Raw genomic sequence first — 27,795 nt, 5'->3', positions numbered from 1 at the left:
TGCGGACATTAATGGTCGGATTACGAAGTTAGCTCTCTTCTTAATGTTTCATTTTATAAATGGCACTTCGATGGCGTAATTCCTTCGGGGCACACGCCTCGCTCATGAAATCCCGGACATAGGAGCATCTTCAAGGAGCTCATACGCGTATCTGGCCGTAAGAGTTCGTTTTATGAACTGTTTACCGCCGTAAAAGTCAGTTTAATGTGCCGTCCGCAGTCATAACTGTCGCCAGAGATGGCTGGCGCTGGGAAATAGCGGAAATTGCCGAGGTGCTGACTACTGACTGCAGGCTGCTGACTGCTGACTGCTGAGGTGCCGCCGAAATCTTCGCACAGGAACAGAAACAGAAGCTGGACAGGATCAAGTTCGAGAGGCGTTGCGTTCCCAAGGAAGCACTTGGGAGCCTCACTGCCACTGCCGATGGATGGGCGACAGTTTATCTTCTGTTTACAGTCGTAAATGCCGTTCAATTGCCAGCCAGTCGTCGGATATTTCAAATGCTGTATGGTATGTTATGGTATGGTATGGTATTTCAAATGTAAAATGCCCACGGCTGACAATTAAAATTATAACCAGTGGTGGGTCAGAGATCACGGCCAGGGAGTGGGGGTAGTGGTAGTGGTAGTGGTAGTGGTAAGATGGAAGGGTGGAGGACGCAACCAACTGCCATGTTTGTGTGGAAGGCAGCACAATGGCCGTGTCTTGTTGTCATCCTCGCTCACCACACTTTACGACTTTTCCTTAATCTGACAGATACGTCACGGCCGCTCCTCGTATCTTTTCGGCTCAGGTAAACGAATATCTCACAGCCTGGCCCGAAACTCCTTATTAAATATGATTGTATTGGGTGAAAGTCAGGAAAGCCAGGAAATTCGCGCTGACATCTGTTCAAGTGGCTGGCAAAGGAGAGCGGTCGCCTTCAAAAGGGCAATCGCATCGCATAAAAATTATGAGAACGGTTAGTTGGCACAACAGAACAGATCGATAACAACCAAGGGATTAGATATGGAGGGGCAAGCGATTTCCCCGAAAAACGCCTCGTAAATTGCCCCAGATCAAAACAATTGGAGTCGGTGCAGGACGAAATGTTTATTGCACGAGCAGTTGGCAAATTGCGCTCCCAGCTCCTCCAATGATGGCGATGTGGTGATGTGGCGATATGGCGATTGGCGATAACCGGGGCAATTTTCAGCTCAGCAATATTATGCAATATAAATCAGCAAATGGCAGCGACACTCCACCTCCCAGCAACCCACCCACCCAAAATGGTGGCGGGTGGCCAAATCCTCCCAGCGGATAAGGTGAACGCGAGGTGAAGGAGGCCTCGGCCGGCGGGGATGGCAACTTTAATTCGAAATGATAACAGAAGTTCCGAAAATGTAACAAGCCACCGTGAAAGCGAAGGGAAACAAAGCCGACTTCTGGGCACCATTGCCCACATTGCACAGTGGTTCCGCCTGGCGGTCACATGCTGCACGGTGGGTTGAGCTATTTGGAGTTATTTTAGGACCCTCAAGGACAGCACCCGCCATTTAATCGGGTAGTTAGGCGGGTTGTCAAGGCCGAAAATCATATTTTTAGATGCCACTTTTCAGAGGAAGGCTCCTAAGTAGCTACAAATAGTATTGAGGAAATAGAAGCCCTAAAGGAACCTCAAATCTTATGTATTAGGAAAATGGCTTAAAGTAGTTAGCAATACTTTCTTTCTGAGGCACACGCTTGGAAGGTTTCGTTCTGTATTATTTATATAATAATATTATAATATAATCTATTGAAATACTATTCCCCAAAAAGCCTGCATCAATACCACTGTGCGGCCAACAAGGATGGCTGCGTTGTACCTGAAACCAATTCGACCTCTCTCCTCGACTTCCAGCATTCCATATAAATTGGTCTCGTGGGTGCAATTTTATTAAATCAACAAAAATTTGCAATGTTGGCAACGTGTTTCAGTTTCAGTTTCAGTTCCAGTCCTAGTCAGTCCTTCAGCCCTCGTCCCTCGTCCTTCGTCCGGAATTCGGGGAGCACTAAGTAGCCGTGCTGAAACTACCAACCTCGGGGTGGAAGGTTGTGCGGATGTCTATGGGACTGGGTTGTTTTCGGCTCTGGGGTACTCGTATTAAAAAGATTGTGTTCCATTTGAATGCGGTGCACATTTGTCTGTGCGGCTGGTTTCTTGGCGGATTATTATAATATATTGAAGATCGCTTAGTTGAAATTTAGTGTTAATGCCAATGGGGTCTTATGAGCGCAATAAGAGCGCCAGAAGGGCAGGGCAAACGGCGTTTACTCACAGGTTCTGCCCTCTGGATTGTAATCTGTCGACTTCTTCCATTCTTGGCTCAGGGTAGAACATTATCAAGAATTTTTATGACTGTTTTCAACGAAATAACATGGCTTTGATTAGATTCGATTTGATTTGAGATAGTTTAGATATTTAATTGTAAATATGACATTCAATCAAACTCTATAGTATCTGAGTAACAAGTACCCAAATAGTCGCCTTACTTGACTATAGAGTTGTCTTCTGTTTTTAGTTATATTTCCTCTATTAGTACCTTCACAATTAAAATGAAAACCAGTACTGAAAACCTTTTGGAAAAACGTATATCAAAACTTCACTTTCGAATTAATTTCCTAGTTTTGAAATTTAATTGGAAATATTACAATCAATTTAGCTCTTCACTATCTGAGTAACAAGTATCCAAATATACTTATATTCTCTCTTTTAGTACCTTTGCAATTAAAATGAAAACCAATACCGGAAACCTTTTGGAAAAACGTCCATTGTTACACTTCGCCTGCCATTTTCAATTAATTGAATTGCAAACTACACTTTCCACTTCCCCTGCTGCACTTTAAATTGAAATTGAAAGGGAAAATTGTGATAAATGAGTGCCCTGGGCTTTAAAGCAGCGTTTGGCGAGTGCCGGGTGAAAAAGCAGGCAAAAACTCATTTCGCAGTGTTAATAAATTATGATGTAGCAGCGCGGCGGGATGTGAAATTTCGCAACAAGAATAAAGGTGGAGAGAAGACAACAGCGGCGAGGCATCCGCCATGTCCATAAAGGCCTACCCGGACCCGGATACATGGCCAATTTTTTTCCGGCGGAGGCATGAAAAAGTTCCAGGGGATAAAATCAACCTGTGCATTCGCAATGAGCTGTGAGCTGTGAGCTGTTGGCTGTGAGCTGGGAGATGTGACATCTGTGGAGTGGGGATGGTTAGAGATACCAACGCATCAGACTCGGATTGGTTTTGGGATTGGGACCCTTTTTGCACATGTTAAACAAAAACACCCTTCGCAATGGATTTCCCCGTCCCGGGGTGGGGACGCCATCGAAACGGGGTGTTTTATGCATTGTTTTATTTATGCAAAATTATGTTTCAATTAAGCGCAACGCACTCGGTAATTGGCCGCCATTTTGTCGGCCTGAAAGCCTGAAATCCTGGAATCGTGGAATCCTGGATGGCATCGCGGATGGCAACATCTGCGATGGGCTGTAATTAGGCCTCGCATATGCCGCAGCATCCACAATTTCAGTCGCGGGCTGGGACGGAATTTAAAGTAGGATCAGGGCGTTTGCGGCTTTGTTTGCCCTGTCAAAATATTGTAATTCTTTTTCGCCGGGCTCAGTCGCTAACGAATTTGAATGCCATAAACTGCCGGAGTTTATGTGCGATTTGGCATTAGAATTACAGGCCGACTAAGCCATCCGCGGTTTTTGGCGATTCGCGTAGTGGTGGAAATACAGTTGCACAATATGAATAAAACATGCTGACTTTGGTTCACGGATTGCTGGGAGCTGCCATCTGCATGTTTACAAAATGCAAATAAATCAATTGTGTTAATATTAAGGTAGAAGAATCTCTCAATAATGTTTCACCAGACTCTTGAATTGCGATGAAATAACTTAATGCTGGTTGTTCCAAGCAGGTTGTTTTACTCCTCTGCTCTACGTATTAATTATATAATACTTATTAATCAGGGGACAGTTTGCCTTAAATGGTTTTGGCAGAGCACATAACATAAAATATATATATCACGTCGCTGATCGCCTTTTGGGGCAGTTTGAGCGACGCAGGAAAACTTTTCCAATAACAGCATCCAAATGTGAACTTATGCCCGGCCCGTCTACGTGCTCGGAATGGCGAGCGGCGACATCCGCCGTGAACCCAACAAGAAACCCAACGAGAAACCCAGAACGAACCCAGCCAGCTCCCGTTCGCAGCCACATGCCCCATCAATGGGGCAATCTTTGGAACGCCGTTCTGACGTTTTCGAAAGTTTCTTTTATTGCATACATGAGCCATTTGGTTGCCGGGGCTTCCGTTTCCGCCGCCGAGGACTCCGAGGACTCAGAGGACTCAGCTCGTTGACGCTGCCATTACGCTGTCGCAGCTCCAAAAACAGGATGGGTACATCGTCTGGCCACAACCTCCGACTGGGCCAGGATTTGTAACCAGTCTGCCCATACAGCTAGTCCCCCTCGTTCGTCGTCCTTCGTCCTTCATCCTTCGTCCTGGACACACATGTGGGCGTGCCGAGAATGGCGTCGTTATGTGTGCGCTTATTATCATAATCTTTTGAGTTGTTGGCGCATTAATTAAATTTAATTAAAGGCGTTCTGCAACATATCCGCATACGTGGCCATGCTGCCAATTGCAAGGCCACATACCAAATCTCCCTTTTCGAACTCTAACCCCAATCTTCCCTGCGACGAGGCATGAAATCAATTTGCGCAAAATGGCATTCGTTAATTAATATTTTCGCCGGCGACATTAGCAAGTGGGAATTTATGCCTCGAATGTGAATATATTAATCTATCGAATGGACTTAGTACTAAACACATGCTCTGATATATGCCACCATTCTGCGGAAGTATTCATTACATATATCAGGCTCTAGTTCTATTGGGATACAGAAGTATACTGGGTGTTAGTAGAGCATTTGTATGGCATAATTTATGTAATGATTGGGCTTAAGTCGCGATACCCATAATTAACACTTAAGCTCCCCGTTTGTAAAATACATATGTTTTCATTGAATTTAAGTTCATTTTATACACTTCTCCCAAGACAAGTTTCATATACACAGCACCCACTGCTCTCAATCAGGTTCACACAAAGTATTGGTTTTATTTATTTATTAGTTCTTCACTGCAGTTGTTCGCTTATGCTAACGTTATTTTTAATTTCCTTTTTATCTGGGTTTGCTCATAATTTCATATTTATTTATCCCCTTGGCTGAAATATGTTTGCACGCAAACGAAATATGCTTTCTAGGCTTTATCAATTTTCTTAACATAAATAGGTGTCATGCAGTTTTATGTACAATTACGATGGCAAATATTTGGGAGCCCCTCGATCGGTTTCGGTCGGATTAATACTAGGATTTCTTTAGGTTCGAATATAATTCAGTTACGTATATGCGGGTTCTTCAACTATCGCAATCTCCGAATATTTCCGGCTGAGTGAGTAAACTTGGTTGGTTAGTAAATAGTATCGACGTGATTCTACGTATATATGTTCGTTAGGCATTATCTAATATTAAATTTGATTTGGAGTTTTTGGACCTCATCGAAAAGGTCGGCGTATGGATGGGTTCTCGTTGCAGTTGCTTCCCAGTCGGAGTAAAACAAGGGTGTTTTTAATTTTTTCGCATTCATTTTAAAATCGCATAAAATTATATAATACACAATTCGTCACAACTAAACTTAAAGTAAAATTAACAGAAGTTTTAGCATTAGGGTTCAAACAAAATATAGATTTACGCGCTAATTTGCTAGGCCGTCCAAAAAAGACTAAACATTTAACTTAAACCAAACTGAAACGCAACAAAACCAAAACTGAAGCGGGAACAGGAACAGAAACCACTCAGTTTCCTTCAATCAAGTCGTGAAACAAGGCAAAAGGTTGTCGCCACCCGGGAATATCACTCGACCAGTGGGACTCGAAAAACAAAGGACTCTAGGACAGTAAGATATTGGGATAGTATGTAGGATAGTCGAGAAAAAACATGAGCGCTGGTTGGGGATGCTTTTTTTGGTGACTGGTTTTGGGCAAAAGGTGACTTTACTTGACTCGACTGCTTTTGTGTTAACCATACTAGATACACATACATTTAGGTGTTTATACATACACATGTTAGTTCATAGTTGTATATATTTGTAATATATATTCATATATATTTGTCAATAATTGTTTATGTAAATACGTGCTGTGTAAGCCTTCCCCTCCGGATGTGTATAATAAATAGAGTTTCTGACTTTAATTCAACTTGCAATCCGCGAGGGACTAGGCTAGGTAAATTTAATTTCGGGAAGTTTGAAATCTACGTATATGGGTTCTGCCAATATTTCCATTCTTATAACTCCACTTTCTTGGCCTTCTTCGACAGTTTGTTTGTGGTTGCAACCTTAAGCTAATACGTATTTCAGAGTTTCCTTTCTGTTTGTTTTTTTTTGTTTGTAGATTTGCAGGCCTTTCAAGCGATGCCTTTTTAGTTCTTCGCTTAATGGTAGTTAATTTAAAATTTTAGTCACTGGCAAACGACATTTAATTTCTCAGCTCCGTCTTACTCCACTTTTGTTTCATATCTCATTATTAATATTACGTATTTGAAATCGTGATTATGCTTTTAGGTATGTTGCATACCGTTTGTTCTTACAACTGGTATTTATGGAAATACTTGCGCAATTGTTTGCGTACTTTAGCTGCTTAATTGTTTACTTGCTCTCGAGTTAAGATTAATATGGCATTGAAGAAATCATTGCATTCAAGCGTTGGCATACAACGATATACAGCAAACACACAGTAAACACATCACTTAACAAAACATTGGAAGAGGGTTTTTTTTGAAAAACATAAACATAAATTTCCAATAAATAGGTGGATACAAAACGTACGCATTATAACTCTATAGGTAAGTATCATTAATCTTTAAGCATATCCATATATTTATGTATATATATACCGTTTAACATAGTCGAACGTGGCTCTAAATATCGAACTAGGTTATTCTACAGCAGTCGCAAATAATTTTACACTCGAATCCGCCGAGTTGCCCTCCCCAAAACCTCTTCCATTGGAAGTTGGTTGGGGGCGGGCAACGGAGTTCTCTGACTATCAAAAATCGCTCATTTCGTCAATACTCTATATTTATTCATATAGATCGCGTCTCCTGCTAACTCCTTGCTTAGGCATTTACCGCTATTCTAAGTAGTTCAAGTTATCCATTAATATTACCGAATTGGGCCCGTTGGCCCAGAGACTCTGCACTGGGGGTTGAATTGCCCATTTAGGGGTTGCAAAAGCGAAAGTATGGAAGAAATGTCGGATACACAAATTCCCACTGGAGATCTGGAAGGGAATCGCATGCGTTGCTCTATCAAATAGGCCACTGCAGTTGGGGAAACCTCAGAAAACTTCGATCCACGGCAATGAAACCCGGTCCAGTAATCGCCTCTAAGCCATCGCACCCAGCCATTTGCGTGTATGTATGTTTTGTGTAGACCTATGCAACTTATGCAACTATTTACTATGTAAAACTTTACGTATTTTAGTTATCGAGTTTATCTTCTGCTTGCTATCTCGCGCGTTACACAGACGAGGAGACGAAAAAACCGCTGGATGCTGATTCTGGTTGATCCTGGTTGATCCTGGCTGATCCTGGCGGTGGCTGCGGTGGTGGTGCTAGTGGTGCGGCTGGTGGAAGATTGGCTCGTTGGCTCGGCTGGGCGATGGGTGGTTATCAGCTTAGGAGTTCACCTTGCTGACCGCCTTTAGCAGGTCGTGATTGCTCTTGTCCAGGGCGCTCATCATGCCCAGGTTGCCCCCCAATCCGCCACCGATGCCCGGCCCGATGCCGCCCACTCCGACGCCCACGCCCACGCCCATGCCAAGGCCGAGCTTGAGATCGTTTTGACCTACCACGGAGTGGTGCAAGTGGCCCGGATTGTGTGCGATGATCGAGTGGTGGTCCTGCGGCTGTTGCTGCTGCTGCTGGTGCTGTTGTTGCTGCTGCTGTTGCTGTTGCTGCTGCTGTTGCTGCTGCTGCTGCACTTGCTTGTTCTGCTGGGCGGATTTCATCGTCTCCTGGGCCTTCATTTTCTCCTGCTCCTCGCGGTCGCGTCGCGCCTTAAAGAAAAATAAAAAGGGAAAGCAAGTTAGTTAAGGGTTAGGAGTTAAGCGCACCGGGAGGACCAACTCACCTGTTCATTTATCTCCTTGACGGCTCGCAACTCCTTCTTCAGCTTCATGCGCCGGTTCTGGAACCAGATCTTGATCTGCCGCTCGGTCAGGCAGAGGGCGTGTGCGATCTCAATGCGCCTTCGCCGAGTTAAGTAGTGGTTGAAGTGGAACTCCTTCTCCAGTTCGAGGGTCTGGAAGCGAGTGTAGGTCTGGCGACCGCGCCTTCGGGGACAGCCGTTGGGGCCTGCGGAGGAGAAAACGGAGAAAGTCGCGTCAGATGGTGGCAACGATGTTCAAGAAGATGTTTTGGCCTTTTTCGCCAGCGCCTAATGACCTGCTAAGACGGTGTCAGACGGTCGCAAGTGGTACTTTGCCCAGCTGCAACACATGTCAGGCGTCGACACATGATTTGTGCTGTGGGATGGAGGTTGGTGGCAGGGGGTTGGGGGTTTGCGGATTGGGGATGGAGGGGTACTTTTGGGAGCTGCACTGCGAATGTCTGACTGCGAATTACGAGAAAAACAAACAGATTGTTTCAAAAGAGCGAGGAGGGAGTGATCTGATGCTAGACCTGACGTCAGCAGCCAGCGCCCCAGGACGTCAACACCCCGTGGTCCGGGGTCCGGGGTCCATTGCGGACCTGATTCCGCTGCGGATTGGCATCGCACGCAGTGCGTGGAAGGGTGAAGCTACCAATACCACCGACACCGACTCGCCCAGCGGCAGGTCTCGCCCTGGTGGCCGGCAGCCAGCGCTTTCCGTCGATTTTCCCCGCATTCCTTTCTCTACTTTCTTGTCTCGTTTTTTGTTTCTCTTTGTTTTTTTAGCAATTTTCCATGCTACCTGTGCGAATTTTTTGCGCGACGGTGCGGAGATGCGCTCGGAATGGCACAGGCTCCGTGTTTATGTTACGGAAATCAAAAATTCGCTATCTACAAATTGCTGTCCCAGTCCCAGTACCACTACCAGTCGCAGCCTAACAGCCTCTCACTTATACCCGCTTGCCGTTTTATGGCTTTCTTGTCTCTTCTTTTTTGCACTGCTGCCTTTGTGCAGAGTTTTTCTGGCAAAAGGTTTTCATGTCAACGGCAATTTTTTATGGTTTGCAAGTTGCGACTTTCCAACGGTAACCGTTCAAGCAGACAAAATAAAAAAGGGACAATTTTTACGTAATATTATGAAAGGTGCAGATTTGCAAATCTTCCTCGGCTGCAGTTGTAAATCATTGGGATTTTGTCTAGTTTCCGCTGCATTTTTTATGAGACTGAACAGTTGGCAAAATATTTACGGACGAATGAGGCCGTGACATTTGAATTTACCTTAACCGATAAGGAGTATTGATGATTCACTGGTGGAAAATAAAAAAAAAAACCCTAGCTCCTGCTTTTCTGGTGTACAAAACAGTGCTGCCTTAAAAAAATAAATGTAATACTAAAGAAAATAGCTGCATAAAAACTAGTTAAAGGGTTCTGGCACTTGCTCCAATGCTTAAAATGGGCTTAGAAAAGAATCGTTTTATTTAACTCCACTCAACGATAATTCAATTCAAATGAATCCTTTAAATTAATTTCTTGTTACACAAACACCACACTCTACTTTTAATTTAAGGAGAGCAGCAATAAAATGCGAAAAACATTGTCACTGGAGTGGCCAGGAAGTAGAGGAAAGGGAAGGGGGCCAAAGCAATTTCAATTCTAATCAACCCCCCTTCCCGTTTTCCCCTCTGCGATCCTGCGGCCAGGAATACCAAACTAATCTAAATTATTTACACGCTACAATGAGCAGCTACAATTCGTCCCATAAATCACGACTCCCAGGACACACGCGCCCCTAAACAAGATTTACGACCCCCGCAATGGCCGCCAATGGCCAAGCGCAGGTGCGAGCGAGATGGCTGCTCGCTCGCAGGACGGAGTGATGGAATCCAACATGGCTGCCGCAGTGTCTGCCTTCGCACAGGTAGACACACACACACACTTAGGCAGGGAGAGTGGGGAGGAGGGAGAGAGAGAACGTCGGCATGGCAACGCCTGAGTTTTTCTTAGTGTGAGTGGTGAGTCGGCGCAGCCAAACCGGAATTCCGAAGAGAGCACTCACACGTGCATGTGGATGTGGATGTGCATGTGGATGTGGCTCTGAGCGGAAAGGAGAGCGCTCACTTTGAGTCACGGCAACTCAACTTTGTTATTGATTTTCCAATGCCAACTGCAGTTCCACTCATCTCGAAAACTATTCGGAAAGCCTTAAATCCGCTTGGGAAAATCTTCTGTCTACGACGGTTTCAATTCTGGTTTCGGATTTGAGTGTTTGAGTGAGCGGCTTTGGGGGGGCCTTTTGAGGGTTCATTGATCTTTCTGAAAATTATGATTTCATTATAATAGGGAGCTCAGCGAGACCCAAAGGGGCTAGAGAAATGTTGTAGAGGTAGTACAAGCATTTCAGAAATTAAAGGTGTTTCAAACATTCTTAATGGTTAATAAGGAGAATCGAGTTTTGTTTGTTTATAAGCTGTCTTAGACAGAAATATATTAATGAACTTAATTTTAGATACAATCAATGCTCAAACATAAAGTTCGTTCAAATGAATTAATACCTTGGAATGATAATGAATTGCTACTCTTAATTGCATTTCTCTGCTTACTTTCTCTACTTACATCATGAGTCAATATAACCCTGGTGAGTCATTAAGTGAGATTAATCTCACGAAATATGTTTATAACGCAAAAATACCTTTGAAGTCTTCAGACACAAGCAATTGCATCGTAAATCGACTCAAATTCATAGATCAGAAGTAGGCTATTGCTTGAATTTCAATTACACACTCATCGTTAAATTCACTTGAGAGCTTCGATAGACTTGACAAGCGCTAAGCGGCTATCTTAAGTTTATATATTTGAGTTGAGGTGGCCGGTCGAACCGGTCCGTTGCACAATTACTAAGGAAAACCATTTTCCAATTAAAAATCAATTAGCGCGCCATAAATCGTGGCTGCAATTGAGTGAAGCGACGGGCGGGTAAACAAAACGGCCACGCGGAAAATCGAGCTGGGGCCTGAAATCTGTTTCGGAATCGGAGGAGATTCCAGACGCGGTGGCGTTGGCGGCCAAAATGGGGCAGATCCAAATGGGATCCAAATGGGCTATTCCAGTGTATACTCTCCGGATTGACTGAGGAAATCCGAGAGGTGACAAAGAGGCCAGGAAAGCCGTCCCAAGGCGCCGCTGTCAACGGTGCGAATGGGCCTGGGAATGGTTATGGGAACGAGAACGAGAATGGGAATGAGAATGGGAATGGGAATGGTTATGGCCAGACCCGGGACAGCGTCTATAACAATGACATTAACAATTAAAAATATTAATAATCATAAACGTAATTGTTCAATAAACAGCGGCGCGTATAAATAAGCACAAAACATACAAAAACGAGAAGCTGAAAAAAACAGCGCAGACTGAAACTTATGATGACATAAAAATCATAAAAACAATTCAAAGCGTACAATAAAGATACTCACACACACACTCAAAGGGGGCGAGCGCCATAGTTTGCCCAAGTATCTGGCTCTGTGTGTGTGAGTATCTATGTGTGCATTCGAAAGTGGTTCCGTGGGGACGCTGACAAGTCTTCGAGTCTTGTTTATCAAGCGACAAGAAATTGTACAATAAACAAACATTTTGCCGCACAAGTATTTCGTGTTTAGTGTTTGGCTCCTATTTTTTGTCTGCCTCCATCCCTTTCTAGCGTTCTCGCTTTCGTTTTCGGTAAATAATAAACAAATTTACATATCGCTTGACAAAGAACTTTGAAACATTGTGGCGTGCTCGAGCGCGTTGTTGTTTCAGTTGCCGGCAATTAGCTTGAATTTGAATTCGAATTTGAATTCCTATTCCTAGCTGGCTCAAATTGTTTGCCGGCAAATAAATTTCATGATTTTGCTGCTGTTGACCATTCAAGTTTTGTGCGATTGGAGAACTTTTCCCGCCTTTGACTTGTTTGTTGACTTTTGGCGCGCAAATTCCGTTGTGTATTTGCCTTCGAGCGGAATTTGTGTAAATCTTGTGGGTTTTCGTACACTTTATGGGATTGTGTGGGGAAAATTTAAATATTACTGTTCCAGCACTAAAATTTAACAACTATTTCGACAGTACTAAAAGGAGATCTATAGATATGTATGTAAGGCATTAAAATTGTATAAATATATTTAAACGAAGTTTGTCAACATTCTTTAAGTATTTTTTATGTAAAAAATGTTAAAATATATTTGATATATGTATAGGAGAAGATATGGGTCGTCAAATGCACGTATATCGATTGAAGACTTCTTTGTCAGAATCCTGCATATTTTGGTTAAAATGTTACTTAAGAAAAAAAACATATTACGATTAAGGCATCCACCAATGTGTGCGCATATTTATGCCGTCGTATATTTATCTCGTTCTCCTATTCGAGAGAGAAGAGATTTCAGTGGCTGGCATATGTTTTATGCTGATTTGTTTATATTTGGTATGAATTTTCGAAACTAACTTCCCGGATGGCATGTTGAGAGATATATAAACAAAGGGCAGACCAAGATATAGCAACATGCTCAGAAATGAGGAATATTTTTGGGTCGCGGGAATTTAGTGATGGCTCAACAAATTCTTCCCTCCGCCGGTTAAGGAAGTTCATCGTTTTGCGAAGACGATCTTTCGCGCATTTAGCGCAAATTGCAATGTTCCTCGGGTTAAGTGACTTCCCCAGGGAGCTGTTTCTAGCGCCCATTCCCGCCCTCGACTGCCAGGGATATGCAAATGCGTGGAATTCTTTGAGCGACGACGAAGACTAATTAAACTTTGAAAGTAAAGCCGCTTAAACGCTGTTCCGACAAGACTCACGGGTAACATCTGGCGCTTTTGTGTGGCTTTTAGCGAAAAGGGGGAGGATGGACAGGATGTTCAGGAAGCACAGGATACACAGGATTCTTGGGGGAGTGGCAGGTAAGCGCCGCCATTAAATTGCGCTCATGCTCGACTTTTTGGGGGTGGCTAAAAGCGGCGGCAGCAGCAACAGCAGCTCCTGGTTGCCATTGCAAATAATTTATGTTTATTAAATTTATTTAAATTTAATCAGTCGCACAGCCATTTCGTACGCCAGAGGGCGAGAAAAAGTGGGTGGTGTCTTCTTCGCGGAAAACCTGGCAGCAGAAAGCCTGCTTAAGGGGAGTCTTCCTCCTCTGCAATTTATGTGCAGCGCGTTGCCAATTTTGTTGTTTGTGCTATCAGATCTGCCACGCCCCACACTCCGACATCCCATTTCCCCTGCTAATTGTGTGCTTAATCTTGGAAAATATATGGCAAGCTGTCGCTGTGGCTGTCAGTTGTGTTCCGTTCTGTATCGTGGGCGAAAGCGGAGAAAATTCTGGCAAATGTTGCAAATACACAGGCTCCTGGGGGATTAATATATTCTCATCAAATATTTCACGCCATTATTGAAATTACTCCTCGTTCTGTTTTAGCTAAAGGGAGAAGTATCGGGGTTGAAAGCGAATTGTGTATTAGAATTTGCAATTAAAATGCTCTCAAAAGGGAGGTCAAATTTAGGGATTTAATAAAATGCAGAAGATTGTGTGATAAGTGGATAAATTCCTCACTAACTCGAAAAACTGGTAGGTCAAACTGTTATAGAATAAGTTATACTAACAATACGTAATTCAAAGTTTAATACTCAATTCAAGAACAATGATTTCCAGCAGGATTTCTTAAGAATTTCGTGCCTTTTATGAGTCTTATCTAATTTTGCAGCCATATGTCGAATACCACCCAAAAGTCCTAGAAGAATACCTTACCGATGCATTATCGAATGTAATGAGTGTTCTCATATGTTTTTCCCATTATCTCGCCAGATAACCATTTGCAAGGCCCAAATTTTCGAGATGCGCCCTGTATCCCAGAAAGTGCAGACAGCCCTTAATTCTGACTCAAGCCAGGAGCCATGGTAACTCAAGCCGACATGGTAACAGCCCGAGTTTTCTTTTGCACAGAGCAAGAGCGAGACGGAAAAGAGAGAGTGAGAGAAGGAAGAAGGAACGAGAGAGAGCGAGCGAGTGGGATGGCAAATAACGGCAGCGGCAGCCATTAGAGCCATTCACCCTTACTGTCTTTATGGCATTTTTAATCTTGTGGGTGGTGGGCGGCACAACCTCACCGCCCATCGCACAACTCCCACCGCTCCCTGGCATTTTTTGCACGCACTGCAAACACGAGGGTGTGATAAGACAAAATACCCGACATAAATGTGAAAAATATATGGCCAAAAGTGAAAAGGGAAAACGGAAGAAGCCAGCCGCAGAATGTATGTGTGGGGTTGGCGGAAAGCCTTGCCAAAAGGAAACCGGAAAAATCAGACTCTTTCTGGGGCCCTCCCCGCCCCCAAACCATCGCGGCGAAGTGGTTCCAATAAATTTGTTGGCCCACCCGGAGAGAAGGAGAGAACAGAAGGGGGGTTCCGGGTGGCGAGCTGGGGCCCAACTAATTTTGGAAGGACGGACAGCTGTGGAGCATTTGTAGCGATGGCCTATAAATGGCATTAGGCGTCTAGAATTGGTAATCCGCAAGATTTTTGCAAACGGCGTCTGTTCCAGGCGCTTTTCCAGGGGACACGTGTCGCCAACTGACCGCAACTCGAGCACCCTCGTCCTATCTGCCTCAGTCGGCTTTTCTATCTCTGTCTGTTCGCCGCAATTTAGTTGCAAATTAAAGGCGTTTAATGTGCGCCGCCTGCGATTAAAATCGCCGCGAATCGATGCGACACAATCAACTGCCATTCAATGATCACAATGAAGTGGCGCCAAAGAGACTCCATCTGTATGTGAGTGGAATTAGTTGTCCGTATCTGTATCTGGAAAAGTATCTGTATCTGAGCGAGCTGACACTCGGTCGGTCGCTGGTCGGGTTCATCAACACTTTTTGGATCCTTTGTTAGGGGTTCATTTCGGAGGATAAATGAAGACAAAGGGCACTGGATGGCTAAAACGTCGTTTGGGAACGTTGAAGGCTGTTTGGGTACTCTTCAGATTTAGTTGCAATAATTTAATTATAACTAAAAATAAAAACGATTCCATTTTCTTTAAAGCGTTATTTTGTTGTTTGTATATCCATAAAATCGTTACTGATTTTTAGAAGCTTATGTGTCATGCAACTTCGAATGTAAATAGAATAATTCACATAGAAAAATTCACGATTTTATAGCAAGGAATATATACAGTGTAATGGTGTGATTAAATATTCAGTTGAGCACTTAAAAATTTTATATCTTCACAACTCTGCTTGGCCACCCAGTAAACCTTATTAAACCTGTGAAGTCTGTCTAGAAATTCAAGACACCTTTTCAACCGGGATAAGGGGTACCAAAAAGGTTCTGAGGCCGTAACCCAACTGCAATTGGCCTCGTCTAGCCCTTTAGACGGCTCATTGGGTTTGGCATTTTGGGAAAGGCGAGGAAACTGAATTGAAATTGATTGCCTTCATTGGCTGCCACCGCCGGTTTTTCTCTTTCTCCTTTTTTGTTTCTGAGGCCGTATCCAAGTTCATTTGGTCGTTCTATGAACCTTGGCAAGCATTATATCGACTTTTATTGAAAATACATATAAATTGAGCCAACTGCTTTCGACTGAGGACGCATTCTGGTTTTGTTTCTTCGGTGTATTGTTTGCTTTGGTTGGGTTTTCCTTGCCTTTTTCGTCTCATTTTCCCAACTGCTTTCATGGCCCAGTGCACACGGGTCCAAGCACTCGGGTATGTACTTATACGAGTATATACATATTCCTATTTGGTAAAAACAAACACGAACTCCGGATTCCTATTCCCTTTCGAATGCAGAACTCGGGGGCAGATGTCGGCCATAACTTAGATTGCGTGGGCCGACTTGAAACGATGACGTATTAAAACGCCATTCGGCGAAGCACCCCCGCCCATGTCGGTGTCCCCTCTCTAATCCCCCTCCAACTTCCCCTCGAACGAGAACGTGACACTTAAATTCGTATAAAAAGCATCGATCGATCGATGCGGGTTCTATATTTACCTAGGCGTGCGCATAACTCATGCTTATCCCCCTCGGCTGGAAGTTTCATTATAATATTATAATGCCCACAGAACCCCCTGTTTAGTTTTCCCCCCGCGAGATGCCAAGGTGTGGTCCTGTGAGCTCCTGAGAAATTGACGATGCACCGCAGACCACAGAAAAAGAACCTAACCTATTAGTGTTTCCAATCTTGAACTTCCCTCGGAATGCTTCTTGGCTGACAAAGCTGATTAATGGCTCACACACACACACACTCGTGCAGTTGGCCTTTTGTTAATGGCTGCTCGAGAGTAATTTGAGGAAATGGTGGCTGTTGCTGCTGCAATGATCCCAGATGAAAAGTCTTTTGTCACCGACAGGTTTTCATTTGCCCCCCAATGTTGGACCCTTTCAAGTTTGTTCTTTTCACAACTATTGCAACCGAAGTTGTGACGGAGAAACTACAATTACCTGAATTGCTTTATTAGAAGAGATGGTACAGGGAACGGAAGGATTCCCACATAAGCCATTGACTGGAAAAACAAGTTCTTCGAGGGGAGGATACCGAAAACACAATAGGCCCATCGATTCTTCATTCCCTTGGTGAAATTGAGGGAAAGTTCTTTGGAATTGTAACGTTGGAAATGTCTCATAAATCCAAATAAAAACAATAAAAGTCTGTAATTAATTGGACGCTTAGTTCCTTTCCTAAATACAGCTTCATCCTCAAGAAATGCGGCTACCTCGTTGCCACTTACATTACCCAACGATAATGGCGCATCAAAGGGAACTGAGTGCACCATAAACACTCTAATCTCGCAATTAATCAGAAGAAATAATAATTTTAGCCGCCAGAATAGAACAAGAGTGCATTAACCGACACCGCCAGCTAGTTGTTTAATTCTGCGATTAAATTAATATTAACTACTCCCTGTCTTCAAATTTATCGCAACCGGAAGGGCGGGAAATGGCCACAGTCACGCATTGCACGCGATGCGGAAAATGGGAAACTGCAAAAATGTCGCACGCCAGAGTCAAGTTTTAAGTACAACTTTTGTGTAAATTAAATATTTAAGTTAATGGCAATGGGTGAAGTTTGCCTAGTGATGTTCTTGTTTGTTCTCACACATGTGCACTGGGAAAAAGAGTATTGCCAAAAGACCTAGTACCTAATTTAAGTGGGGAAACTGAGTATGTGGTATATGCATCTATAACAGAATATAAATATTTCAATAAACATAATTATTTAAATCTTGGAATATGTAAAGCTGAAGTATAAACTATACCAACTTTTCTGCCTGTGCGTCATGTTAGAAGGGAATAAACTCTGATTAAGCGCCAGCGATGGAAGGGCATGGAGTCGGCAATTGTCTGTGGAACGTGTGCGCTTTTAATTTGATTTTGTCTGGGCCAAATTTACATGTCTGCCGGCCCACTACCACTGCCGCCAAATCGCGCCAGTCTGGCTGCCATTTTGTCCTTGTCTGTGGTTCTGTCATCCTGTCATTCTGTCATCCTGTCGAGGTCCCCCGCGCCGGATCCTTGTAATCCAAACCCCTTTCGCCAATTTGCGCCACTTGGGCATTAAAACCGCAGATTAACAGCCTCACGGGGTAGTTAAAAAAAACGCAGAAACAACACAACACTCGGAGAAACGTGTCATTTCGAATTTTCCGCCGCCGCAGGCCGAAATGGAAAAAAAACCAAAAATATAATACAACGACAGAAAACGTGCCGATAACACGGTGTCGCACACTTCCCCCACCACTCCCCTGATCAGAGAGAGATAGCTGGGTTGAAAAGAGGGAGAAAGAGAGACCAAATGTAAATACAACAAGACCAAATAAAAACGAGGGAAACAGAAAACACAGGGAATCGGAAATTAAACAAAACCGAAACGAAATGGAATTCGCTTATCGCGCCTCATAAATTAACCCTTGCCAGCCGTCGTCCATGTTTCGAGCGAGATAGCACCACACATGCAGACAGAGAGGGATGCTAAGTGGATGGGGGTGCTGAGGGATCTTAACCCCGGTGCGGGATCAACGATTATCTGCGAGATGGCGGATCTTCGCGCCCCCAGAACGACGCGCCCTGCCAATGACATTGATTGCCGCCAACAATTGAATTTAAACATTGATATTGCATTGATTCCGAGCAAGACGAGTTCAAACCCCAAGACAGAGCTTTGAGTTCAGAAAGAGACCGCCAGGCGGGCGGGGAAAGAGACAGGTTCAGAGATAGAGAGGTCTTTGTGGCAATAATTCAATTCCCCGGCGGGCGAGATAATCGTGAGCCGCAATTATGGCTTGTAAAATTAATAAAAATAATATATTTTATTATTCCATTCGCGCCGATTTCGCTGTGCAAGGAATGCAAATAAATCGTGCCATGGAGATAGATAATAGCTCTGTCGACTTTGAAAGGAAATGAGTGATTTGTTTCAAAGCTGGCGATAAATTAAGGAGAAAATTTACAAACTGCAGTAACAACCATTCGAAACTGTAATAGTTAATTGAAACTGTTGAAAGAAATGTTGTATACCTTAAACGAAATTTGCAAATGCTTGCGTTTGTTACATGTTATTCAAAACTTGCAAATGTTAACAAATCTATTAGGCAATTCTTGAGCGCTGTGAATGAAATATGATGACTAAAAAGTATTAAAATTCAGTATAAACGGTCTTTTACGACCTCTTTATGTTATTTTAACAAATTATTAATTGGCGTGGGAGCGTTTGGTGAGTTGAATTAATTAGTAGCGCAGTACAACAAGGCTGAACATATTTAAATTTCATTGGAAAAGTGAGATGAAACTATATTGATTTAAGAAACTCTTTTGTGGGAGGGCGATCTCCTGATTGAAATCTTATACTCCTCCATAACACCAAACACCACACCACAGCGATCTATGCAGAATGGCAAATGGAACTCGGTGAGTTAATTACTTGTCAAACAACGGCTGTTAGTGCTGTAAATTGCCCGAATGACTCCGCTCAACGCCAATGCCAGTGATTTATTTACAAAACAAACACCAGAGGATCGCCAGTGGCACAGGGGAAGTTCAGGGGGCTTGAACCCGCTCGAATATCAAACGATCTGTGACGCCAAAAGCTGAGCCGTGGCACGTACTTCTGCGGCGGCAAACTCTGGCACGAACGCTCCGATTTCATTCCAGGTCCAGAGACCACATAAGAAATGCCAAAGACCAAAAACCAGAGACCAGAGGACCAGAAGGCCTCCACAGCAAAACACCAGCAAGCCAGACTGTGGGGCCATGTGCCGCAATGTTTGCGCAGTGGTCGAGCACAATTAAACGGTTCGCAATTACATGCCACACCAAAAACAGGGGTAGGCTGTTAATGTCACTGGGGACCACTACGCGTATGCGCAATGTGGAGAGTTAAATGGCTGGATTCATTTCCCAATCGATGGAACATCATTTTGATTTGAAGGCGTGAGCTAGGCTTGGGGTTATTGTAAAATGTGAATTTTTAAATTGAAAATAGTACCAATTAACATAGGAAGAAGAAGGTTTAAAGTACATTGCAATTATCTGTTATGCAAATGCAACGCTTTGTTTACTTAGTCATTGCGGTCAACACTAATTGTTGCTTGCTATTACAAATTCTGAGACCCATTTAATCACGGAAATAAAGCAGGCAGTGAATTAATAAACACACTTTGGTTCCCTATTGTTATTCGACTACATGCCCCTAATTCGAGCCCCAACTAATGGGAAGCGCCATTAACTCAAGTGAAATGGGCATATACATAGATGGGATTGCGATTGGGAATGTGAATGTGAATGTGAATGCCGATTAATGACCGGCTTTTGTAACCAGCAATTGACAGCGGCTACCCGTGTTTGCGGCTGCCCTTGCCGATTGTCGAACTAATTAAACGTTGAACATTATCGGGACCATAAAACGGGGATCGCTCGGTAGTGGCCACAGCATTATGATCGTTATGCACGGCACAAGACCATGTGTAAAATCGTAAATAGATCATAAAACGCCTATAAAAAGTCGTTTAACGAGGCCCAGAACAACGGACCCATCGCAGATCGGCATCGGCGATCGTACATCGAATCGATCAATCGAGAGTTCGGCTTTGAGTGAGTTTTTCTGACACCGAGATCGACTCATTGGGCATTCGGCCAATTGTTATGGACAACAGGAGCTTGCAGTTTGGGGGGCCCCAGCAGTGGGAATTGTGATTTACGATGTTGGTCGGGTGCTTGACCGGCATGGTTGAGTTATCGGTGCCACTTTCACGGAGTTGGCTAAACCAACATAGAAAGCAAACAGTTGCCTGACGTCCAAACCTTTCGTAAACCTTTGGCTGCTCCGGATGGATATTCGCCAGAAGATGACTCCGATAAACAATGAAATTATACAATGAATAGGACAGGGAAGCGAACAAAGGCTGAGGGATTTATGACAGGACAGCAGGAGTCATGTGACGAATGAGTACGACGGCAGATTGCAGGCTGCATTTTACACAGAAGGGTTTCGTTCGGCGGGTGAAAGTCGCTGGGTTGAGCAGGTAAATCATATTTTTCAAGGCCATCTGGGCAGGCTCTAAAAAACAGCATTTTCCGGCATATTCCACGGCCGATTAGTCCGATAACCCATTGGTTCAATGTCAGTCGGGATATTAACTTCAAGGGTTTCCGGTTAATTGCGGTACTTACCGTTGAAATCGCCGCAAACGACACGCTCGAAGGGGCTTCCCATCCAGTCTGAAATTAAACGAGGGAAAAAAGAGGAAGGCAATTAATTTTTGGTTTTTCTTTGAGTTTTTTCTTAGTAACTAAGGAGTTGTGCTCCTCATATGTGCAGCTAATGCGAAATTCCGCGCCAACAGCCTTGAGCGCATCCCGCTGAGTAATGGAGCGTCGATCCCTCAAATCATATATGTCCAGTATGTCCAGTGCCCCCTCGGACATTTGTGCCACATGGCAGCTTTCATAAACCACTCAATCGGGTCGTTTTCAATTTAGTTGTCAGCGCCAGCCACAAAAAGCAGCATTAGCCGGCCCACTGCAGTCGGCAGTCGCCAGTTGGCAGTTGGCAGTCGGCGGACCACCGGCCGAGTGAACCTCCGGCCAGTTGGACCGGCTCCACTCTAAGTAGACCACGATGGTCGGACTGGAGGAGGGGGAGATGTCGGCGATATGGCGGAGATATGGCGAGAGTACTGGGCAAGACACTGCAAGATGGAGGGGAGGATGACGATGCGTGCCAACGACCAGACCGACTCCTCCTAATTAATAAGCAGATGAAGCTGCTCGGCATCGTTGGTGCATTTTTAATTAAAATACACAAATTTCTGGTCATTCGCCAGTCGTTGTTGCCACTTTATTTGACACACGAAAAGACGGACGGACGGACGGACCGATGGATGGACAGGGGCACCGACAATCTCTAATATGAGCAAAGATTCTGCAGGCCGAGACTTCTTTGTCGCACTGATGATTGCACAATTTATGGCACAGACGTTTCTTATCTAGCCGAGGCAGTGTTCTGACTGCACAAGAACAAAAAACCTTAGTAAATACCCGAGCTCATAACAAACTTCTAATATTGAGGCGAGAAGTCTATATGCACATACAATTTAAAATGAGAAGATTGAAAATTCCAGAGTCCCTGGTATTGGATGACTTGGAATATATTTTATAAGTTTACATTTGTTTTTGTTGAAAAATTATCACTTAATTCAACTTGAACATTTATACACGTTGGTTTTAAAGATATATACATTTTTTTCTAGAACCCACTGCACATTTTTTGTCAGTGTGCCTACTTCTTAACCACTTCATATCCACCTTCTCCTTTTGTCCACAGAGCGAGCTGAGATTGCGAATTCGCAGTGTGGAAGGCGTTGGGAAAGCTTTGCCATTTTCATGCTTTGTCGGGCTGCGCTTTTCCAGATAATTAAGAAAAGTTAACCTCTTTGCTTTCTTATCAGCATAATCAGGTGCAGGCGCGCCGCTCCACTCATTTCCCAGCTTTTCCTGCGATTTCCCGCTTCTTCCCCTTCGGCAACATTGTTGATGTTGCTGCCGGAGTCGGTGCAACGATGTGAAAATGAAAATTCATTCAGACGCTTTGGCGTAAAATATTAAAATTCATTAGTTAAATTGCATTTGGCAAGCATTCAGCTGTAAAACGTTGCCGTTGTTGCAGCAATGGTTGTTGCACTTGCTGTTGCTGTTGCTGTTGCAGTTGTTCATGTTGCCGGTGCGTCCGGGTCTGGGTCTTGGTCTTGGTCTTCGCCTCTGAGTTTTTTGGGTGGGTTCGCAGGCTTGGCGAAGTGAAAGCCAAACGAAGAGACTTTTCCGACGGAGGAGAAGCGATTCTTGTGCAATTCACATGCAACTGCATGGATATAGTGCCAAAACACATATACAAGTGTACGTATACACAGCTTTATGTATACGAGTAGTATGTGCATTTAAGGAGTGGAGCACAAAGGGGGCAAGGGGATGGGGGCATAGGGGGCTGCGTCGACGTGTCGCGCACTTGGCTGCCATAATGGCGTCATGCTCGTATTTACTTTCATCGCCGCCAGTCGCGTCTCTATGATCTCGTTGACAATTTTATCGGCTTGGCGCTGTGAGCGGAAGATATGCAAAATATTTCATTGTGCGAAATACCGTTTATCTTCCCAACCGGCCGATGCTTCGGGTTTTATTCAGCATCAGGTTTTGCCTGCAGAATGTGTGTATCTCTTCGCTGGCCGGCCAAGAGGTGTGTTAGCCACATTTTCATATCTTTCGGGGTATCGGCGAACCAGAAACCCACTGAAATAGAGGAATGGATTTTTAATCTGCATAGATTAATAGGAGCGCTGGTTATCGATTTATTGACACCCAAATCTGGCCAACTATGCAAATTATACTGGCAAAAAAGAGGGAGAATCTTTGGAACGCATTTTCTTCATGATTTTCAATTATAATATTCTGTCGCTTGATCAGCACACTACCTTGTTTTCTCATATTATTGCCGTTCTTTAAACCCTGTCTGCTAGATCGTCAATTAACCATTTCTTATACGGCTTAATTAACATGCCTATGCCGTAAATTCCGAGTAAATCCGGCGTGCGATCTTTTTTCTATTACGACGACCGATGTGCAGTCCATAACTCAGGCCAATTGACAGTCTATTCATATGGTGTCTGCCATTAATCAGGAGGCATTCAACCCGCGGGGCAGAGTGGAAAATTGAATTCGTTCAATTTCTTCTTGTGCACTGTGGAAATCGAGTGGCCTGATGAGAAATGATAAATAAATCTGCTGTGCAAAAATGCGCGGAAAAAGCGAGCGGATCGCGTAAATTAAACTGACCCACATAAATTTGAAGCGAGTTCGCCCGTACTACGTTAGCCGCATAAAAAGAGCGGCGGCCAAAAAGTATCTGTACCTCTCGACGGATATGTGGATTTTGTATGCGCGGGGCACATCCCAGTGGATTTTGGTCGGCTTTTGGGGCTATACGCTTGTCGCTGTGGGGCAACCTTGAGGCTATTTAAATTACAAATCGACGCCAAACAACACGACAGACAAGAGAAGCATTTCTCAAACTATTTTCATTTTTATTTACTGCCAACTTTTTAGCTCTTCGCTCATTTCGTTTACGGATTCGAATCGCCTGGAAGACTTATGCGAAATAAACGACTTGGAAGTGCTCCGCAAAGTGTTCATTATGGATTGGAATCGGAGGCGGAATGGCGGTGGAAATGGGAATGCTATTGGGGAACGTTTGCGCCACGTTTATCTATTGTTTATAAAAGGTACGGTAGAGCTATTCAGTCTTCTACACTTGGAAAATTCAATTCTGCAACTCGACTGAACACTTTTGCGTTATATGTGTTAGATCATAAAGTTTGTAATTCAAATCCGGATTGATCCACGCATAGCTTTATAAATTCATTGAGTGTTGTATAGTATTTAACCTAACATATCTAGACATTTGCTGTACGATTTAATAATTACATCAATTATATCAATTTATATTTGACTGTTGGTTTTCAGTGTAAGTGGCCATGATTTATATGTACACAAAATTCTAAGAGATCGCTTTGTAGAGCTCGAAGCCAATTTATTCTTGATTTAAGACCATACACATTCCTTGAAGTGCACGGTTTATTTCTGATTTTATAATGATTGGCATGATATATTTAACAAAGTAGACACGATAGATAGACTCTTCATTTTAAAGGCCGACTGATTGGTTCAGTGTGATGAACTTGTTTTGAAATTTAATATGTGATTCTTGATTTTAAAAATCAAATCATTTACGATAATATTCAAGACATGGGAAACGCATTTGCAACGTATACCCCTACCTGAAAATGCTGTGATTTAAAGTCGAAACATCTCGTCTGAGACACTTATTTTCGTTTTCTAATAACCTCCCACTTTCAGATCCGAAATCTTCCCCGAATTGTGTCTCTGATTCCGGCAGTGACTCTTTACTTAAGTAAAACATGTCCCGAGATCGGTCTAGCGATAGCTGACTCACCTGTAAGCGTCATCCAGGGATATCTGGGCAGATCGGCGATACCGGCTCCGCCCGCTCCCCCTGCCCCCGGCATCACGCCGGAGGCGGGCTGTGTGCACGCGTTTCCCAGCGAGTCCACGCCGATCGCGCCGGCACTGGCCGCGGATACCGCCGAGGCGGCGGCTGTGGCATGTTGATAGAACTGAGCGAACTGTGCGGAGGCCGAGGCAGGTACGCTCATCGACTGGTAGCTGTTCATGACGGTGTCCGTGTACCTGCTGTGGGTGCGGAAGAGACAGAGAGAGGGAAACCATTATTGTTGCTGATCCCGCCTCGTAGTGCATTCGCCACTCCAACGCCCGTTCTAAAGTCAAATGCTAATGAGGTGGCCATTTGCATGCCCCTTTCACCAACTGCGGCTGCCTCTAATTGCACACTAATCCCGAACACGCCCGCGCACAGCAGGGTTCACTGTACATGCACACGGAGTGCCCATACAGTAGTACCATACTAATATGCAAATGGCCGCAGCGGAAGGTCAGTGTGCGTGCGAATCTCGTGGCCGGCGACAAATTGCCAGCGGCCACCGCAGGCTGCTCTAATTTTCCGACTTTATGGCCATTCAATATGAATGGCCGGGCGGTGGCCGAGGGGAAAACGGCCAGAGTCCCAGGATCCGGGACCCGATAATTAGAGCGCATTCGAAACGGATTTGCGGTTTTGCGGCGTTTGCAGATTTTACTGAGGGTCTCGACTGGCATTTCCGCTCGGCAAATTCAGAGCACGCGAAATTGGTTCTTGGAAGCTGGCTGAGTGTTCTCCTTTATAAGGCCAACCACGGGAACTTTTTTTTAGAAGCCAGGTAAACTCGTGACTTTAAAACTAATCCTAATACATGTTGGGCCAACTATAAAGTAAGGAACTGTCTGAGAATGTTTTATCTGGACTCCAAATACAAGTGGGAGTATTAGAAGTAAACTAATGATATTTTTGCATTGACTACATATTTTCGGTTCCCACTAGGATCATTCAAGATCACTTTAATACGATTGGATATAAAACCCGTTCAGACATGATGCCATACTAAGACTGGGAAATCTATCTCACCTGCACGACTTATCCTCCAGTCCGGTGAACCCGGCCATTCCGGAGAGGCCTCCATGGCTGCTGGGGTGGTTAGACACGTACGGATACATCTTGCTGGTGGGGATGGCAAACGAGGAACTAGCCGCAGCGGCGGCGGCGGCTGCAGCGGCGGCGACGGAACTGGCCGCGGATGCGGAGGCGGACGCGGATGCGGAGCCGGGAGAGTTGTCGTTGAGGCTGCGGTGCAGCGAGGAGCTGCCGGACGCCGAGGGCGACGGGGAGCAGCTGCTGTCGCCCGCTTGGGAGTTGCCCGCCGACGGGGGCGTGAGCAACAGTTGCTGGTGGGCGTGTCCGTGCGAGGCAACTGCGGCGGCGGCTAGTTTGCTGATGTGGTGTTGTTGCTGCTGCAGCTGAAAAGCGGCCGAGAGCGAGGAGTACTGGTGGTGCTGCTGCTGCTGGTGGTGCAGATGCTGCTGCTGCTGGTGGTTCAGGTGTTGCTGCTGCACCTGTGGGTGGTGCTGCTGGAAGGGCGACGACGAGGAGACGGGCGAGTGGGGCGACTGGCCCAGATGTTGGCTCAAATGGCTCGGCGATAGGGATCCTCCGCTCAAGTTGAGATTGCTGTTGTTGTTGCTGCTGCTGCTGGGACTGCTGCTGCTGTTGTTGGTGTTGCTTGTGTTGCTTCCAGCGATCGTGTTGCTGCTGTTGTTGTTGCTGCTGCTGCTGGCTGAAACGCTGGCGGAGGCAGAGGCGGCGGCGGCGGCTAGGGCGGCGGCAACTGCTGCAGATGACGAATTCGGGGGGGTGGTGGTTAAGTGGTGCGAACTGATAAACGGCTGGAACTGTGGATACTTTGGCAGCATACTATCGAAAACAAATTTTGACATTGCACATATTTTGCTCTCTGGCCGAGGATCGGATCTTCGGAATTTCGTTTAGTCCACTTGTTGTTCTATTTTGGTTTCGGAGATGTCTGAGTTCGAATGATTTGAGTTCTTTCTCTGAGTCGTTTGGTTAATGGCTAGATTGAGTATTTCGTTTTAGAATTTGAAGTTTTTGAAGTTTTCTCTTCGTGTGACTTTAACAAATTTGGTTTGAATTCAGCGTGGCGAGAAGCGCTTCCTAGCCCTGATATAAAAAGTTTCGACTTTTTGTGTAAGCACAAGCTAAATCTAAAACTTCGACTGTATAATTCAAGATTCCTTTTTTCAATTGCAATGAGCATTAATTAATATTCTTAAAATACCATGAATAACAACACGATTTTGTTGTCTTTCGATTTTCCATAAACTTTAAAGGTTTACAACGCAATTAAATATGAATAAATGTCTAATAAAATGTACTTTTTTGAATCAACATTAAAATGTGAATTCTATTCTCCCTATTTGACTTTACTACTTTATATTCGAATGAAAACTACATTGGAATATGTATATAATTCACTGTCAAAATTGATCGAATTAAAATGTACTAAAAACCAAAATAAACTTAAAGTCAAATGTGATAAACAAGAATAAAAAATGGCAAAACAAAAAATATAACATTTTATGGAAATTACTCGGAAAACATAAAAAGAACATTAACCAAATTGAATATGTTAGGACTGAACATAAATCTTTCGGGTAGCATGATACAGAACTCAAGGGGAAAATATATATAATTCCAATGCTTTGTATATCTTTCAGCTAGATTTCCCTGCCAATGCCAATGAGTTAGTATGGGGTTACTTTTACTGTGTTTGTGGGGATAAATCCCAATTAGTAGTCTATATGAGATGGCAAACAGTTAGTACCTTTTAGATGGAGTTAGTGAGACAGAATTGGAAAACGTTGCCACCTGCACGACTTTAAGCTACTTTTCTCGATTCCGAGAAGTGAAATGCATTTTGTTACCTTTCTCAAGTTTTCTCTAGCGAACTTTTGGCGAGCAGCTTGTATTTGCAGCTTTTCTGTTTCTGTTACTTTTTTCGCTCG

The 27,795-nt window shown here is 44.1% G+C and overlaps 1 protein-coding gene across 1 annotated transcript; it reads right to left on the bottom strand.

Moving 5' to 3' along the window:
* Positions 1-5,355: 5,355 nt before the first annotated feature.
* Positions 5,356-26,965, bottom strand: LOC122619606 (homeobox protein abdominal-A). Its single transcript, XM_043796631.1, has 5 exons — positions 25,844-26,965; positions 24,758-25,014; positions 20,926-20,973; positions 8,217-8,440; positions 5,356-8,142 (listed from the first exon to the last, which is right to left on the bottom strand). Exons 1-5 carry the CDS (start codon positions 26,707-26,709, stop codon positions 7,762-7,764), a joined length of 1,776 nt encoding a protein of 591 aa, XP_043652566.1. The 5' UTR covers positions 26,710-26,965; the 3' UTR covers positions 5,356-7,761.
* Between the last annotated feature and the right edge of the window lie 830 nt (positions 26,966-27,795).

The sequence above is a fragment of the Drosophila teissieri genome, chromosome 3R (assembly GCF_016746235.2).
Source record: "Drosophila teissieri strain GT53w chromosome 3R, Prin_Dtei_1.1, whole genome shotgun sequence".
In the NCBI taxonomy this organism is placed as follows: domain Eukaryota; kingdom Metazoa; phylum Arthropoda; class Insecta; order Diptera; family Drosophilidae; genus Drosophila; species Drosophila teissieri.
This window is presented reverse-complemented; position numbering and strand designations above follow the sequence as displayed.

Coding starts and splice junctions, on each gene's coding strand:
- LOC122619606 (XM_043796631.1), bottom strand. CDS start 26,709: ATGTCAAAATTTGTTTTCGATAGTATGCTGCCAAAGTATCCACAGTTC. Junction 25,015..25,843: donor CTGGAGGATAAGTCGTGCAG/GTGAGATAGATT, acceptor CCGCACCCACAG/CAGGTACACGGACACCGTCA. Junction 20,974..24,757: donor TCCCTGGATGACGCTTACAG/GTGAGTCAGCTA, acceptor GTTTAATTTCAG/ACTGGATGGGAAGCCCCTTC.